Genomic DNA, 17050 nt, shown 5'->3' on the forward strand with positions numbered 1-17050 from the left:
AAAGCAACATCTCTTTAAGAAAGGAGAACCAAGCTAAAATTTGAGACTTTAATATTTTCTTAATTTTAAGTACAGTATCCTTTCACCTTAATCACTTTTTACATATATAACAAAAATACTCCATTTTTCTGTTATCAGTCCACCATTTAAATATATATTAATAAAAAGTTAAAAGTATAACTTGGGTTTTAAAGGGTAACAAACGAATCAAAACGAGGCTTTAAAAATTTGGTATTAAATTAAACAATCAGGCAAATTATTTCACCATTGGTGAAAAGCAATTTCCTGAAACTATGCGTAGTAACTTGGAGGCACTGTAAGATCACTTAAAACTAAGAGCTCATCTTCTGTAAATTTTAATTTATGTACTTCCCAGTTATCATGATGGGTACGTTTAAAATCTCCCAAAGTACGTCGAATTGTAGACTAAAAGAATTATACTATTATAGACCGTTTCAACCAGATATACGTCAAATTTTCTTTTCAAAAAAATGCTTTTCTTATGAGATTTTTGGTATATATATGCAAATTTTTGAGAAACGCTATAATAATTGTAAAACCTAATTAATTACTTACCGGTATCGGCTCAGAATCATTCAAGTGAAGTCCCAGATGCTGGAAAACATCTGGTAAATAGTCAGGTACGTCATAAGGGTGAGAGTCGATGAAGGCACAAAGTCCTAAAACAATGGCATGTCTTGTACGAACATCCGCAAATTTTCGCTTCGTTCCTTGTGATTTCATTGACGCTTTAGATTTTCTTTTGAAATCAGCCTGCAGATAATTTAGTTAAGAATTATTTATTTAAAAAATTATATTATTTGACTTACAAGTAGTTCTAAAGGTTCTGGAATAAAATGATAGTGAAGGAGACCACTTAAAAGTTTACCTGCCAATATTCTAACTTCAGGTTGGTTATCTTCAAGAAGTTTTAAGGTAATATCTACGACCTAAAATATTTTAATTGGTAAAACAATGTTTAGAAAAATAAAGTAAGATAATACCTCTGTAACCCATTCTTTTTTGGAAATAATTGTAGGCATATTGTGGAAAATTAAAACTGGAATGAATTCGGTAACAACGGCTCTAGCAGACCATAGGGGACAATTTGAAACTTCTTTAATTGCTTTCAAAGCAGCCGGGACATATTCATTAAGGATTAGAGAATGTCCCATCACAGCTAACAAATTTGAGCAGATAGATTTAAGTTCGTCATCTTTGTCGTTTCCTTGAAGAACACAAGCCAGGGGCAACAGCTGATAATGTTCAGGGACTGCTGAACAATTTGTTTTCACTATACTTCCTGTCACATATTTCGATACTGAAAAAAAAAACACGTTAAGAAGTTTTGCTTCATTTCCGCATCGAAATTCACACATTTAAAACAGAGAAAAACAAAATATCCACGTAATTAAAGGGAAATTTTTTATAAAAGATGTAATGTAACAAATAATAATTTGTGTGTACATAAGCTTTAGATTAAGTTTTTTTTACCTGTCTTAAATAGCCTTATTAATTCTTCCCTGTGTTCATCATTTAAGGACTCCAAAGGCAAACTGGTGTTGTTGACAAAGCCATTACTTCTGTCCTTTTCGTGTGTACTAACTTCCTTTAAAATACATCTGTAAAGTTCATGTAACCTGGGCATAACATGTTCGAAAAAATCGCCAACTCTTGGACAGTTAGTGACATTTCCTTCAGGAAAAACCACGTCTTTACCGAAGACGCTCGTCAAGCAATAACTTATTTTCTCCCTCACATTTTGAAAAGGATGCGCTAAGTAACCCTTGAAATATTCCAACATTCTGTGTATAAGCTCGGCATTCCTCCAGGACTGCTGATGAAGGGCATTCTGTAGAAGATAAATTCTAGCACAGCCAATGAATGACGTTTGTTCAGCCAAAGGATTGTCCATAAGGAATTCCAGCAACCAATGGTAACGATTAGGGTCTCGAGACTCCAGAGCCACAGCTATACTTAATCCCCAGTCTCCAATGGTTTCTACTGAAAAATTACAGAATGCAATGCGAATGAGTGGAATTAATTCTGTCCATAATTTGACGGTGCTGTCATAACTCCAATGTTTACAACCCTTTATAAGTCCACTTATTAATTCAGCGGCGCATCTTTGACTTTGCTCTTGTTTGTCATCGACAAGTTCTTGAAGATGAGAGATGTATACATCCAGAAGTTTATCTTCAAACATTTTAAAAATGTTCTGGAAACAATAAACAGTCAAATTTTTTATACAACCCAATACATACTATTAAGTTTTAATAAGTTTTGTTACCTTAAAAATTAATAAACGAAACACATTAAATTGATCTTTGCCTTTCTTTTCTTCCATTGAAAAATATCTAATTAGCATTTTAACGTTACTGGAATCACAAAAGAAATTATAAATTTCTTTTTCCTGAGGACTTAACATGTCCATTCTCTTTGCAGGTGTTGGTTGTTCACTTGGAGAAGAATAAACTTCAATTTCCTTTGGCCAAGTATAGAATCCAATATATTGTTTATGCACATATCGAAGTTGCTCCCATTCTTCAGGTGAGTTGGGTACAGTTTTGCTATTATAGAGAAGCCATTGGTTGTCAGGTCTAATGCCGGGAACGACGTTTCGGTTGGTGATGCCGAAATGTTTTAAACTTAATGATTTCTTTACAAACTTTGGTTTATTTTGGACTAGAATGAAAAGGACCACTCGAAGCGCGATTTTTCTTATTCCTATCAAATCATGTAACATAGCATGAAGAAAGAAATTAACCACTTCAGGACTGTACTTTACATCAGGATGAACTAATTCCCTCATGAATCCAACAGCCATTAAATAATGACGCCAATGCCTATAAAAAACGTACACAAAATTCAGAAGTTAATAATTGTATATATATTACGTTTTGCAATTTGAAACCAAAAAATGATTACGCGTCCATTAACAAGTTCTTAAAATGAACAATTTTCATATTTTTTAAGCCATTTTACAGTAGTTACTTTTTACACATAGATACATAAAAGAATCTTACAAATTTCCATCCAAACAGGCATCTAACAGTAATTGTATAGTTTCGTTGTAGTTCTTCATTCGCTCTTTGTTATTTACTTCCAATTGCTCCCTTCCGTTAGTCATTATTTCATCGAAATCTGCTAAATCTACTTGGGGTACATTTTTAGCTATTATATGAGCAAGTTCCAGACATTTATCAGTAACCTCAATTTTGATAGCAATAGTAGGGAAATAGCGTTTCACCGAATCTGACAAATTGGTCATTAAATTCACTATAGAAGGCTTTTCGCAAGGCTTTGATTTAACCAGAAGGGGCCAAATATCTCTTATAAAGGCCCAGTCGTGTCTTGTGGCAATTGGTGTTGTCTTTGGGCCCATAAGGATATGAAGACATCCCTTAAATTTTTCATGGTTTTCTATAGTGTCCAATTGGAGCACGTATTTTATGCTGGGTGCCAATATGGTATAAGAAAATGGAAACGTGTTAATAGCGCTAAATATTCTAGTTTGAGCAGATTTTCGAACCTATAATTAGATAAAAAAATAAAAATGACTTAAGGTACAAATAAAAGACCTTTACTTCACTGTATCTGCTAATGCCCAATTCAAATAGGTCCAAAAGAATTTGTTTGTGGGTTTCTGTGAAAGTACAACTTCTACTTTCCGTCCTAAATTCTTGGTGTAATTTGACTCTGTCGATCAAAATATAACGTAAATGAGCCTTCTTTTGGTGCAACCTGTCTTCTAAAAATTTTTTAGCGCTGTGGAATGTTTTCCAATGCATCTCGAAATCCCTTCCAGTAAATTTATTGAATACAAGTATATTATAAATCTAAAATAAAGTCACACAAATAACAATTTGAAAAAAGAAGGCATGTTATTAATTTACTCGAATGATAAACTGCAAGCTTTTGGTGTTGCCTTCATCAACTTCCAAAATTTTCTTTTGAACGGCATGTATAGCGTCAGCGATTGTTTTACGAACGTTTCTACCATCGGGCATTTTTACTGCATGGTCTGTACCAACGGTAAGTTCAAAGGCCCATGGGGGAATTACAGATTCAATCCTAAATTACATTAAAAATAAATATTATAACGATCAATGAATTAGTTACAAGTACAAACTTACAAGTTCAAAGCAGGTTCTTCCCACAGTGGTAGAACATTCTGACAGCCTAATATGGAGTAAACTATTCTTAAGCTTTGTATAAGGTCATTTTTTTCTATATTTTGGCTGCCCTCTACAAACCTGTTTAATTTTTCTAATTCAGGTACTAAATATTTGTGTAGGAGCATTTCAATACACTTTATTTCTTTTTCTCCAGGCACATACCATGATATGTTGAGATTGTATAAATCTCCGGGTTTTCCCCACTCTCTAGATGATACAAAAGTCGTTTATTCATTTACTATAACATTATTTTAGCCTTATTTCCTACCTAACTATTAAAAAGTCTTTAATAGGGGTATCGTAGCTTTTTGTTAAACTTCTATATTCGGTAGGTTGAACTGTAGTGAGGGACATCATCAACATGTTTAACAAATGGGCGGAGAGTTTATTACCATGTACAGATTTCATATGCAATGTTTTTTCTAAGATGTCATTCAATCGATCGATGTATTGTAGTAAATGACTGTTCCCGTCCACAATCTAGAAATTCGCAAAAAATATTTTAAACTTGATATGAGATGAAATAATGCAACAGATACTTACTTCTGATAGAAGCAAAAGGTTGTATGCAAGTTCATCATTAAGGTGTTCTTCATTTAAAGCATTTTCGTTTTCATTAAGAAGAATTTTAATAGTGTCACATAAATCGGGTACGAAAAGTTTTAAAGTTTCCTTAGGATTAACTTTAGTGAAACAAGAACATAGCATGGCAATAAGTTTTCCTGAAACTTTCGATTCCATAATTCTGTTTGTGGCGAAGTTATGCACTTTTCGTAATACTGTCTACAATTAATTATAAAATATAAAATCATTTTGCTTTAAATTCTTTTATAGGCATTTTTTACCATAAAAATTGACGGTGAACACTGGAACAATACCGATGTGGTCAAATTTAAAAGAGCAAACTCGGAAAGAGATTCCAATTTACTTTTCTGATCCAATTCGTGTTGTTCCATTCTTACAAACTCGAGGGAGTTCGATTCGACCCAAATGAATATCTTGTCAAACAATTGTACCATAAAATCCTCAAATCCGGCAGACGCTTCGCATATTATGTGTTCTTCTTCAGTCAAATCGTCGTAATAATTACTCGCTTCGGAGCAATCAACAAATGGGGCCAAGTTTGCCAAGTGAGATATCAAATCGAAAGCCACGAATAATTTGTTAATATCATTCGGATCTATTCCAGGTAAAAGTGCAAATAATAGAGGTATGACGTGAGTAGGACCTTCCGGATAATTATTTTTCGTGCCAGATACCATAAATCTTAATGGAAAAGAAATACCTTAATTATAGATTCTTCAAAATATTTCATCGAAATATGCCAACAATTTTTTACTATTATTTCGTTTAAAAGGAAACTACAAAGTAGTAAACGATACATATATAAACAAGAATTTACCTTGAAACCCCCATTGCGCTTACTATGGATGACGTTAGCTTATGGGGTTCTGTTAAGCTATCCATAGATGCGTACAATTTTTCTAAAACCATTGGGACTATAATGTTGGGTCTCAAAGCAGCTAAGAATTGTAAAGCTTGAGTCACATCATGAGAACCTTGTCTTGAAAACATCGCCTGTTCTATACAGGGTTTCATTATGTTAACAAACTTGTCTATGTCAGTATCCGACAGTCTAAACTCCTCAGGAGCAAGTAACTGCCAGCTGGGTTTTTTGTATCTTTCAGTATGAACTCGTTCCACAAAATAGTAATTTAATTTCTTTAACATTTCTCTAATTTTCGGGGTCCACCTGCATTTTTTAAAAGAAAATCGATTAATTTAAAAATGAAACGTTCACAATTTAAACGATTAAAGTAATATCTGATGTAATCTGTAGAAATTGCAACGAGACCTCCCCTTTCTAGAGCAAAAATTTAAGAAGAGAGTAAAATGTCGTTGCATATTAAAACGACACAGTAAAATGCACTTTTAACTATTTTTTTTTTTTTTTTGAAATTAGATTAAATTGAAAAGATAAAATTATAGAAGTTTGACTTACTTTCCAGTATTTGCTGGATGATAATAAGACTCAAGAATTTGCATAAATTTCTCTAAATGAAAGAACGCCGTATCACTGCTGCCGCCCAATGTGGCAACGATCCAGATTGCAATTGCGGAAATATCAATTTTGAACTGTTTTCCTGTTTGCTTTTGTCTGTAGGCAATGGGAAGTTGTAGGGTACGTAAAAATCTAACATACATTATAGGAATATATTTTTCCCAATTTATGTAACCAGTGTTAAAGTTGGATATTCTAGCCATTAACCACATCAAGTGCTGCAAAAAAAATAGTAAAATAAATGTTCAAAATCACGTACTAGACACGCACCATTAGGGTTCCATATAGTAGTCACTATATTTTAAGATTTTAATATTTAATATTTCAGAAATGGGGCTTTAAAATAAACAATAGTAAATGAAGAATCTAATATTTATTTTTGAAGAGCTATCTAACAATGTCCGATGTAAAAATTATCACTTAATAACAAATTGAAAGGAACCTGCGTGAATAAAACGCTCGTCATAAGAATGGATATATTTTTGCAAAATTTTTGCGCGAAAAAGTTCCAGTTCTTACAGATGTGGTCGTGACTAGCATTAAATGAAAGACACAAAACATTTCAAATGAATTTTAACCACATGCGGCACTAGTAGGCATTTAGTTTATGTAAAAAACTTACATTTTCCCATACACTAGCATTGTGACATACTTCCCAAAGGTTCATTAATTCTTCCAACCATAAATTATACCCAATGTTGGCCTGCTCAGGCTTCATAATTACTGGCAAAAACAATTCTAAATATTCTATAGCACAAGCAATGTCGGCGGTGCTGTGGGGGCATAATAGTGGCCTAAATTCATCTAATATTTCCTGTGTTGCTTCAACTGGAAAATAACTAAAACATGAAAATCATTAATTGGTTAAAAAGAAAACAACCTAACACCTACATTCTGCAAAATCTTATCAAATTTTTCAGAGTATTCTCTAATGTCAAAAAATATCTGTACATTCCCAAGTCTGTTTTGCTTGTTTCCATTATCCTAATACATAAATCATAAAGTGGTTTCCATTCTAATTCTAGTTCTTCTGGACTTATTAAATGTCTTTTTCTATAACAGATAAGTTTTAATAAAAATAAAACAATGTAAATTTAACATAACTTTATTTTGCTTACTTTAAAAGGAATTGTAAAGTTGAAGCAAATTTGTTAATTCTGGTGGGTTCTAAATTTGGAATGGTAAGAAGTGCATAATATAATTGAATAAGGCCAATGTGGTCTTCCTTTGAAAATTTAAGTCCATAAATTTTCATATATCTGTAAAAGAAAAATTTTAAATTTAAAAACTACGGCCAAAATTTAAAAACTCTTGTCATTTAGTATGTTGGGTTGCATAAAATAAAAGTTTACAAGTTGACATTTGGTATTTTGACAACTCTGTCAAAATTGCAAAGATCATTTAAAGCAATTTTAAATTAGTTAAGATTAAGTTAAAAAAGGCATATTTTAGATTAATGAACCTTAATTTTACCCATATTTATACTTTAAGAAACCTTACTTAATAAGTCTGGATGTCCATAAAGCACAGCCTGGTCTCGTTTCTTTTGCTAAAACCGACTTGACAAGGTTAGTTTTGATGTCTAGAAATAATCTTGCAGATTCTTCATCTAGTTTATCGGCGTAAGGAAGTAATTTATTATAAACATTTTCTTTTTGAGGCAGAAATCCTGAAATATCAGTATATTTCATTGTATTTTCTTCCTTCATGGTGATGAGCAGAGCACTTTCTTTATTAAACTAAATTTGTATTTCACTGTCAACTTTCTTCAACCGTTCATGTGAGCGCATTAATTAGTTATTGAACAACTTGCTATTTTTGTCAATTTTAGACTAGTCATTTGCAGACATACTTCTTTTCACCATTCAAGTATTGTTAATTTACCAATCATGCCTCTTACAATGAAATGCTACATCATGCTAACCAATCATATAACAGAATAAGAAGCGCCATTTTTAAATTAAATTACCATTAACTTTAATTGCAATACTACTACTATTTTACAGATGTCCAAGTCACTCATGTTCCTGTCTCACTTAAGAATTCTAAGGACTAAAACAAATGTGCACACAAATGGCATTTACTTTATAGCAAATTATTCAAAAGGTATAAATGTACTAAATTATATTTATCTTGTCTCTTACATTTCTTTTATTAGATATCACACCAAACTCAACAAAAGACGATTATTTACTATCTGACTTAAAAAACGTTCATTCAGCATCCAATGTATTTAATATTGTATCAAAACATATAACCATTATGAATCAGAAACATATATTACAAGCATTTAAGACATTATTTGTGCTGCAAAAAAGTGGCAAGTATGTTTGAATAACTCTTTAAAAGTTTTATTTTAATTAAAAATATATACATTATTTTACTTCATTTTTAGAGCAAAATTAAGTAAGAAAGAAATATTGCAGAATAATGAGTTTGATAATTTATGCAGATATTTAAAAAAGCATATCAGAAAAATTGATGTGAATGACGCTCTTGAAGCGCTCAAAACTCTTTCGTTCTTGGGTGTCCCCGGAGACAGTACAATTGTTCAAACAATTTTACAAATGTTAAGACATTACATTAATGATCTTTCTGTGAACCAAATCATATTTTTGGAATATGTTTTAACAAAGATGCAATCAACGCCATTAAGGGACGCACTTTGTATTGCACTGCCAATAGTTTTTGAGGCGCAAATGTTATTTAGATTAGATAAGGATAACATTAAAGAAATAATTAGTTGCCTTTACTACATTTCAAAAAAGAATGTTAGTGACAAATGTAAAATTCAAATAATTACTTCTCTTATAAAATGTCTTGAAAGTAATTATGAATTAAGCGGAGAACAAGCTAAGAGCATCTTGTGGTCAATATGTTTTATGAAAGAAGACGAAATTTTTGAACCAGTCATTAAAGCTACAGTACCATTTTTGATACGAAATTTGCAATGTTTATCGTACAATGAAATTGAAACAACATTGCAACTTCTACTGCAAAAATATTCACCCACATTTCCCTTTTATTATTCTGCGAAATTGTTTGACCAAGTAGGCGAGTATTTAATTGATAAGGATTTAGGATTTCAAAATGGTATTTACTGTCTTCATAAATATCTTAAAATGGTAATCATGGCTTAATTTTTGCACAATGTATAAGTATGTAATTTTTTCCTGTTTGCAGGGACATTGCTATGATCCTTTAATGAATTATGTTAGCTCAAAATGTGAAAACAATCCGGACTTAATACTAAACGGAAACCCCAAAGCAGTTTTCATACTTTGTACAGCCATTGCTTCTACAGATTATAGACCTCCGCAGTGGGAAACATTAAAGAAACAAATTTACAGAACAGAATGTTTTGAAAATTGCCTCCAAACTGACGTTCATCTCCTTAAACTGTGCTCCACGCTTTGCATTCTAAATATATTCAAAGAAGACGTTTTTGAGCAATGTTTGAAGGAGGATTACATTCAGTCCATCATAAAGAGAAGTAAAACTTGAATCTTATGAGCTATTACTATATATTTATATTATTTTTTATTAGGCAACGTGTCAGATATTAAACATTTCTTGACAATACTGCAAACAATTTTAATATTTAAACCGGAGTATGCGCATCTTTTGCCACCGAAACATTTTATCGAAGAGTTTGTAAATAAATACGAGCCAGTTTCCGATTTCCCATTGGAAGCTCCACTTCAAAAAGCTCTCGGAGGAGGAACTTACGTCGCCAGCAATATGAAAACGAAACTGGGACACCATATAGGTATTATGATATTTTTTGAGCTTTCATGGTCTGTGTCAAGTATCAAGGAACAATGTTCCGCATTTGAAGGCTGTGGTTATAGAATTCTCCTCTTTAAGTAGTTCCTCGGGGCTTATTAATTGGTGAAATAGTACTGAAAATATCTCAGTTCGATCGCGTACTAGTAATAAACTCTGAGGATACTTGTCCCAGCTGGTCGAAAAAGTTGAATAGAAAACTTCAATCGATGTATCAGCAAAGTAGTACAATTTTATTTGTATTATTGACAAGCTAACGCAAACTAATGTTTAATATTTATGAATAAGATGAATTGCAAAAGTTGCTTATTTTTCTAGATCACGTAATTATTTTGAGGAAGGGTGGATATCCCGTGGCTTTTACCAAACAAGAAACATTTTTGGAAAATCTTGAGGTGTTACCAGAAAATCAAATGTAAATAATAAAAGATATGTCTGATTATTCTAGTCATGACATTTGCCTTTGTTACAGAGTTTTAATTTCAACTTTGAGGCCTTGGCATTATTCAATCAATTGTAGGAGGATAAACGGAATTACGTCTCATATGATTAAAACATTACAGGCCAAAGGTTACACTGTAATCCCTGTTTGTTTGGAAGAGTGGGAGTCGCTGGCTGATTTTGAAAAAATTCCTTATTTAATGCAAGCCATTAAAATAAAAGTAGAAGAATTTAATAAATGTTTAAATGTACTTTATTGAAAGTATTAAATCATAAATAGATTTTTATGAATTGAAAATGTGACTGCCTTTAATCAAAGTCGTGTGTAACATGCCCTAGAATCCTGTTTAAGTCTTTAAAGCACGGTTTACCCAAATAAAAACAGTTTATAAATATGTTAGACGTTTTTGTTTCTTTAAATTTTCCCGCAAAATTTAAATAAATTCCAAACGTACTTACTAGATGTCGACAAAAAGTATCGACTGTCAAAAGTCAAAAGAAGAAATAGAATTTCTTTTCCCGACGTTGATAGTGTTTGTGCAAGTGTTATCAACAACGAAAAATATAATTCTGAAATTTTCAGAATGGGTTTTCAAAATATTTGGTACTCTCACCCTCGTAAATATGGTCAAGGATCCAGGTCGTGGTAGGTTTCTTTTTTAATCTACTGATCAGTCCCATTTTGCTCCACTGCAATAAGAGGTTAAAAACACGTGTTATTAGAAAAAAATACTGATTTAAAAGCATATGTTAATTATTTTTACGTAAATTTTTTTAACTAAATTGTTAGTATTTACTTTATAGCAAATTATTCAAAAGGTATAAATGTACTAAATTATATTTATCTTGTCTCTTACATTTCTTTTATTAGATATCACACCAAACTCAACAAAAGACGATTATTTACTATCTGACTTAAAAAACGTTCATTCAGCATCCAATGTATTTAATATTGTATCAAAACATATAACCATTATGAATCAGAAACATATATTACAAGCATTTAAGACATTATTTGTGCTGCAAAAAAGTGGCAAGTATGTTTGAATAACTCTTTAAAAGTTTTATTTTAATTAAAAATATATACATTATTTTACTTCATTTTTAGAGCAAAATTAAGTAAGAAAGAAATATTGCAGAATAATGAGTTTGATAATTTATGCAGATATTTAAAAAAGCATATCAGAAAAATTGATGTGAATGACGCTCTTGAAGCGCTCAAAACTCTTTCGTTCTTGGGTGTCCCCGGAGACAGTACAATTGTTCAAACAATTTTACAAATGTTAAGACATTACATTAATGATCTTTCTGTGAACCAAATCATATTTTTGGAATATGTTTTAACAAAGATGCAATCAACGCCATTAAGGGACGCACTTTGTATTGCACTGCCAATAGTTTTTGAGGCGCAAATGTTATTTAGATTAGATAAGGATAACATTAAAGAAATAATTAGTTGCCTTTACTACATTTCAAAAAAGAATGTTAGTGACAAATGTAAAATTCAAATAATTACTTCTCTTATAAAATGTCTTGAAAGTAATTATGAATTAAGCGGAGAACAAGCTAAGAGCATCTTGTGGTCAATATGTTTTATGAAAGAAGACGAAATTTTTGAACCAGTCATTAAAGCTACAGTACCATTTTTGATACGAAATTTGCAATGTTTATCGTACAATGAAATTGAAACAACATTGCAACTTCTACTGCAAAAATATTCACCCACATTTCCCTTTTATTATTCTGCGAAATTGTTTGACCAAGTAGGCGAGTATTTAATTGATAAGGATTTAGGATTTCAAAATGGTATTTACTGTCTTCATAAATATCTTAAAATGGTAATCATGGCTTAATTTTTGCACAATGTATAAGTATGTAATTTTTTCCTGTTTGCAGGGACATTGCTATGATCCTTTAATGAATTATGTTAGCTCAAAATGTGAAAACAATCCGGACTTAATACTAAACGGAAACCCCAAAGCAGTTTTCATACTTTGTACAGCCATTGCTTCTACAGATTATAGACCTCCGCAGTGGGAAACATTAAAGAAACAAATTTACAGAACAGAATGTTTTGAAAATTGCCTCCAAACTGACGTTCATCTCCTTAAACTGTGCTCCACGCTTTGCATTCTAAATATATTCAAAGAAGACGTTTTTGAGCAATGTTTGAAGGAGGATTACATTCAGTCCATCATAAAGAGAAGTAAAACTTGAATCTTATGAGCTATTACTATATATTTATATTATTTTTTATTAGGCAACGTGTCAGATATTAAACATTTCTTGACAATACTGCAAACAATTTTAATATTTAAACCGGAGTATGCGCATCTTTTGCCACCGAAACATTTTATCGAAGAGTTTGTAAATAAATACGAGCCAGTTTCCGATTTCCCATTGGAAGCTCCACTTCAAAAAGCTCTCGGAGGAGGAACTTACGTCGCCAGCAATATGAAAACGAAACTGGGACACCATATAGGTATTATGATATTTTTTGAGCTTTCATGGTCTGTGTCAAGTATCAAGGAACAATGTTCCGCATTTGAAGGCTGTGGTTATAGAATTCTCCTCTTTAAGTAGTTCCTCGGGGCTTATTAATTGGTGAAATAGTACTGAAAATATCTCAGTTCGATCGCGTACTAGTAATAAACTCTGAGGATACTTGTCCCAGCTGGTCGAAAAAGTTGAATAGAAAACTTCAATCGATGTATCAGCAAAGTAGTACAATTTTATTTGTATTATTGACAAGCTAACGCAAACTAATGTTTAATATTTATGAATAAGATGAATTGCAAAAGTTGCTTATTTTTCTAGATCACGTAATTATTTTGAGGAAGGGTGGATATCCCGTGGCTTTTACCAAACAAGAAACATTTTTGGAAAATCTTGAGGTGTTACCAGAAAATCAAATGTAAATAATAAAAGATATGTCTGATTATTCTAGTCATGACATTTGCCTTTGTTACAGAGTTTTAATTTCAACTTTGAGGCCTTGGCATTATTCAATCAATTGTAGGAGGATAAACGGAATTACGTCTCATATGATTAAAACATTACAGGCCAAAGGTTACACTGTAATCCCTGTTTGTTTGGAAGAGTGGGAGTCGCTGGCTGATTTTGAAAAAATTCCTTATTTAATGCAAGCCATTAAAATAAAAGTAGAAGAATTTAATAAATGTTTAAATGTACTTTATTGAAAGTATTAAATCATAAATAGATTTTTATGAATTGAAAATGTGACTGCCTTTAATCAAAGTCGTGTGTAAGAATTAAAAAAGATATTTAACTGAAAAAAGAAGGAATAAAAACAGTTTATAAATATGTTAGACGTTTTTGTTTCTTTAAATTTTCCCGCAAAATTTAAATAAATTCCAAACGTACTTACTAGATGTCGACAAAAAGTATCGACTGTCAAAAGTCAAAAGAAGAAATAGAATTTCTTTTCCCGACGTTGATAGTGTTTGTGCAAGTGTTATCAACAACGAAAAATATAATTCTGAAATTTTCAGAATGGGTTTTCAAAATATTTGGTACTCTCACCCTCGTAAATATGGTCAAGGATCCAGGTCGTGGTAGGTTTCTTTTTTAATCTACTGATCAGTCCCATTTTGCTCCACTGCAATAAGAGGTTAAAAACACGTGTTATTAGAAAAATACTGATTTAAAAGCATATGTTAATTATTTTTACGTAAATTTTTTTAACTAAATTGTTAGTGATACCAAAATATATTTAACTGACATTTAGAAGTGATGTTTTTGAAAATTTCAAAATAACACTTTTTGGGGGTTATAATTTACCTAATTTCGGTTTTTAGTTATAAGTTAGTCTTTTCAATGAGTAAGTATGTGTGAAAATAAGAGTAATTATGAAGGGTCTTTATTTTAATGATATATACATACATGCCATGCTATTTTAATATATTACTTAAGGTAATTTCCTTTTGTTTTAGCCGATCATGTTCAAATAGGCATGGATTAATTCGCAAATATGGATTAAACATTTGCCGTCAATGTTTTAGAGAATATGCAGCAGATATAGGTTTTAAGAAGGTAAGACAATAAAAAAACAGGAAGTGTGGCTTTTACTTATATCACTTTTTTTCAGCTGGACTAAGTCTGTTTTAAATTAACATCAAATGACTTCTAATAATTGTAAAATAACGTGTAAGAACTTTGTGTTTTTTTAAATAAAAACTGCTGTATCTAATACCTACAGGTTTTATTTCATATAATAATTCAGTCAAAAATGTACATCTTCGCTTACCTATTAGAAACTATATACACAGGTCACTCAGGATATCCTCTCAATTAGTTTCTTAGCTATTTCTTGACTTCCAATTCTCTAAAATATTATTTCCACAGAAATTATAATAAATATACATGTAAGGGGACTTTACCTGTGTAATTCCTGCAACCAGAGTTAATATAGACCGTTTGGGCGGTCTACAAAATTTTTTACCATCTTCTTGGCAACATAAATTTGGGAAGCAATCAAGTGATGATTGACATGGCTTTGAAAATATATCCAGCACTAAGGGGGGAGGCGGTGTGCATTGCATATACGAAAAAAACAGTTTTACAGCTAAAATATAGTTGCATTAGATTACAAGAATGTATATATTAATTGATATAATATTATATATAAAAGAAATTATGAGTGCTGTCAGCACAGGTCAAAGTAGTATTACGTAGTTGGTATCAGCAATTTCTTATGCTGAAGTGTACGATGTGTTGCTTACCNAATTTTGAACTTACGAGAATGAATTAGTTCTGGTGAAGGTGGTGGCACCCCTTTTAAACATTTTGAATTACAGCATAAATATGTCGGATCAAATATATTACAATTTTTGTTAACTTTGCAAGGTAAAGGAAACCATGGTTTCCGTATATCGTTGCTGGGACATACTAAGACTTTTCCTTTGTAATTAATGCTGGAAATATCATCGGAGGATGTTGTTGAAGAGTTTGCTCGTGAAATGGCGTTATTAGCTACAGACCGCAACAGATATCCTAGAAAAGAAGAATTAGGTACATGACTGAAGTGTTACTTCATTTACTTACAACACAAAACTGAATTAAAAAAGATATTTAACTGAAAAAAGAAGGCTGGGACTTAGGACCTAAGGGGGGCTGCAGGGCGTCATTATCCTTTTGAAATTTGAATTCCGCAATGCGAAAGGGTCGAAAGGATTGTCAATTGGACATAAGAAACTGCACTACTTTCAATTTTTAATTTTCCAGAGATTTAATTAAAAAATGATTACCTACCCTAACAATTTATGTGAAAAACAACATTATAACAAGATGTATAAGTAAGTTTTTTACGAGAAAATAATTCTTTGAGACACTCTTCCTGTATTAATTACTACTGTAATAGATGTATTGGGAAATAAATTAAATTAAATTAAAACTAGTTAATTAAATCATCCTATATATATATGTAAACTTGCCATCAACATTCAAGTAATTCTCTGAATAACACTAGCGTGTTCGTTTACTAAATTTAAATCGGCAACATAGAATATTCGTATGAAAAGGTCTTCACAATCATCATCATAAGGTCGTCAATCCTAAGACTGGTTGGACACGTACCTTCACTCTTTCCTATCCTGAGCTAAACTAAAACTAGAACAACCCATTTCCGTAACTATTTGCGAACAGTAATCTAACCTAGGTCTACCTCTACCCCTCCTAACTCCCGTTTCTGCCTCTAATATGTCTCTGACTAGACCTTCATGCCTGAGAAGGTGTCGTACCAACCTATCTCGCCTATTTCTTATTGACTTCCATAGAGTCCTCTGTTCTCCTATTCTTTGTTGCTAAAGCTAAATAAGAATGTTTTTTTTTTATATTTCCCTTCTCTGAGGTTTCGAAAGCCTATTTTTCATAAAAGCAGAATGTTGAAGATTTCATTTGACGTTAAAATCAGCTTTTAATAAGTAAACTGTCGCATTTTATCCCAAATGAAAACCTTTTTATTTATCTAGTACTAGCGACCCGCCCCAGCTTCGCACGGGTGCAATGCAGATACTAAATATATATATTTTTTGTTTAAATTATTTTCGAGGACGGGAAATCTTCAAAAGACACCCCCTGAACATACTAAATATACTACAGAATGTCTTTATATACAACATTCACAGCTTTTTTGTCATTGGACAATACAAACCGGCCGGTACCGTCGCAACCGCTATGTCCCTGCATTTTAAATCTGTAATATCTTCGAAAATATTCATTTAAATTACATGCTGTAAAGGGTCATATTGACGTATATTAAATGCACAATGTATTTAAGGTACTTAATTGGATAAGAATTAATGCTGTATTACTTAAAATCGCTCTGTAAATAAGCCATTATTTCTCGTAAAAAGTAAAGGATAAAAAATGGTTATTGTGGTTTATCCCTTAGAGATAGATATAATATCGGGGACTTTTAGTAGACCTTTTTAAGATGTACAATACTGTAGTACATAATTTTGATCTATTTCGTAGGGTTCAGTCAGCGTTTGCAATGTAAGCGCAAAAAATGTGTTTATTTACGACATCACATTAGAAACCTCTAAAATTATCAGTGTTTCCC

At 31.7% G+C, this 17050-nt stretch overlaps 5 protein-coding genes across 7 annotated transcripts in view; 3 read left to right on the plus strand and 2 right to left on the minus strand.

Moving 5' to 3' along the window:
- Positions 1–34: 34 nt before the first annotated feature.
- Positions 35–8186, minus strand: LOC108735464 (proteasome activator complex subunit 4). Its single transcript, XM_018467423.2, has 19 exons — positions 7741–8186; positions 7359–7499; positions 7132–7293; positions 6863–7079; positions 6181–6458; positions 5581–5931; positions 5024–5444; positions 4722–4961; positions 4447–4658; positions 4137–4385; positions 3897–4074; positions 3588–3839; positions 3027–3532; positions 2291–2846; positions 1495–2218; positions 1005–1321; positions 831–950; positions 577–774; positions 35–426 (listed from the first exon to the last, which is right to left on the minus strand). Exons 1-19 carry the CDS (start codon positions 7947–7949, stop codon positions 292–294), a joined length of 5466 nt encoding a protein of 1821 aa, XP_018322925.1. The 5' UTR covers positions 7950–8186; the 3' UTR covers positions 35–291.
- On the plus strand, positions 7590–10861 carry LOC108735465. 2 transcript variants are annotated; one of them, XM_018467424.1, is made up of 8 exons: positions 7590–7808; positions 8247–8346; positions 8399–8564; positions 8636–9365; positions 9424–9733; positions 9788–10009; positions 10345–10441; positions 10499–10861. In XM_018467424.1, the coding sequence occupies exons 2-8, from the start codon at positions 8247–8249 to the stop codon at positions 10725–10727; spliced, it is 1854 nt and encodes a 617-aa protein (XP_018322926.1). In that variant the 5' UTR covers positions 7590–7808; the 3' UTR covers positions 10728–10861. The 2 variants fall into 2 exon arrangements, with proteins under 2 accessions (XP_018322926.1, XP_018322927.1); XM_018467425.1 differs by lacking the exons at positions 8247–8346; positions 8399–8564; positions 8636–9365.
- A 97-nt stretch (positions 10862–10958) lies between these two features.
- Positions 10959–14679, plus strand: LOC108735471 (40S ribosomal protein S29). 2 transcript variants are annotated; one of them, XM_018467432.1, is made up of 3 exons: positions 10959–11113; positions 14421–14520; positions 14576–14679. In XM_018467432.1, the coding sequence occupies exons 1-3, from the start codon at positions 11052–11054 to the stop codon at positions 14582–14584; spliced, it is 171 nt and encodes a 56-aa protein (XP_018322934.1). In that variant the 5' UTR covers positions 10959–11051; the 3' UTR covers positions 14585–14679. The 2 variants fall into 2 exon arrangements, with proteins under 2 accessions (XP_018322934.1, XP_018322933.1); XM_018467431.1 differs by lacking the exon at positions 10959–11113 and adding an exon at positions 13880–14042.
- LOC108735467 lies at positions 11265–13707 on the plus strand. Its single transcript, XM_018467426.1, has 7 exons — positions 11265–11286; positions 11339–11504; positions 11576–12305; positions 12364–12673; positions 12728–12949; positions 13285–13381; positions 13439–13707. The coding sequence occupies exons 2-7, from the start codon at positions 11443–11445 to the stop codon at positions 13665–13667; spliced, it is 1650 nt and encodes a 549-aa protein (XP_018322928.1). The 5' UTR covers positions 11265–11286; positions 11339–11442; the 3' UTR covers positions 13668–13707.
- A 41-nt stretch (positions 14680–14720) lies between the features above and the next one.
- The window catches only part of LOC108735456, a 5546-nt gene continuing 3216 nt past the window's right edge, over positions 14721–17050 (minus strand). The window contains exons 3-4 of the mRNA XM_025979922.1: positions 14868–15052; positions 14721–14812 (exon numbers count right to left, since the gene is read on the minus strand). Coding sequence (XP_025835707.1) covers positions 14762–14812; positions 14868–15052 — 236 coding nt within the window. The 3' untranslated portion in view covers positions 14721–14761. The remainder of the gene's footprint in view (positions 14813–14867; positions 15053–17050) is intronic.

The sequence above is a fragment of the Agrilus planipennis genome, unplaced genomic scaffold (genome assembly GCF_000699045.2).
Source record: "Agrilus planipennis isolate EAB-ADULT unplaced genomic scaffold, Apla_2.0 scaffold91, whole genome shotgun sequence".
NCBI lineage: Eukaryota > Metazoa > Arthropoda > Insecta > Coleoptera > Buprestidae > Agrilus > Agrilus planipennis.

Bases quoted from the DNA above. Each gene is read 5' to 3' on its own strand.
- LOC108735467 (XM_018467426.1), top strand. From the start codon at position 11,443: ATGAATCAGAAACATATATTACAAGCATTTAAGACATTATTTGTGCTG. The intron at 11,505-11,575 runs GTATGTTTGAAT...CTTCATTTTTAG, and splicing joins GTGCTGCAAAAAAGTGGCAA to AGCAAAATTAAGTAAGAAAG. The intron at 12,306-12,363 runs GTAATCATGGCT...TCCTGTTTGCAG, and splicing joins TTCATAAATATCTTAAAATG to GGACATTGCTATGATCCTTT.
- LOC108735464 (XM_018467423.2), bottom strand. From the start codon at position 7,949: ATGAAGGAAGAAAATACAATGAAATATACTGATATTTCAGGATTTCTG. The intron at 5,445-5,580 runs GTAAATTCTTGT...TTTTCCATTAAG, and splicing joins AGCGCAATGGGGGTTTCAAG to ATTTATGGTATCTGGCACGA. The intron at 775-830 runs GTAAGTCAAATA...AATTATCTGCAG, and splicing joins CAGAACCTTTAGAACTACTT to GCTGATTTCAAAAGAAAATC.
- LOC108735471 (XM_018467432.1), top strand. From the start codon at position 11,052: ATGGGTTTTCAAAATATTTGGTACTCTCACCCTCGTAAATATGGTCAA. The intron at 11,114-14,420 runs GTAGGTTTCTTT...CTTTTGTTTTAG, and splicing joins GGTCAAGGATCCAGGTCGTG to CCGATCATGTTCAAATAGGC.
- LOC108735465 (XM_018467424.1), top strand. From the start codon at position 8,247: ATGTCCAAGTCACTCATGTTCCTGTCTCACTTAAGAATTCTAAGGACT. The intron at 9,734-9,787 runs GTAAAACTTGAA...ATTTTTTATTAG, and splicing joins TCAGTCCATCATAAAGAGAA to GCAACGTGTCAGATATTAAA. The intron at 10,010-10,344 runs GTATTATGATAT...TTATTTTTCTAG, and splicing joins GAAACTGGGACACCATATAG to ATCACGTAATTATTTTGAGG.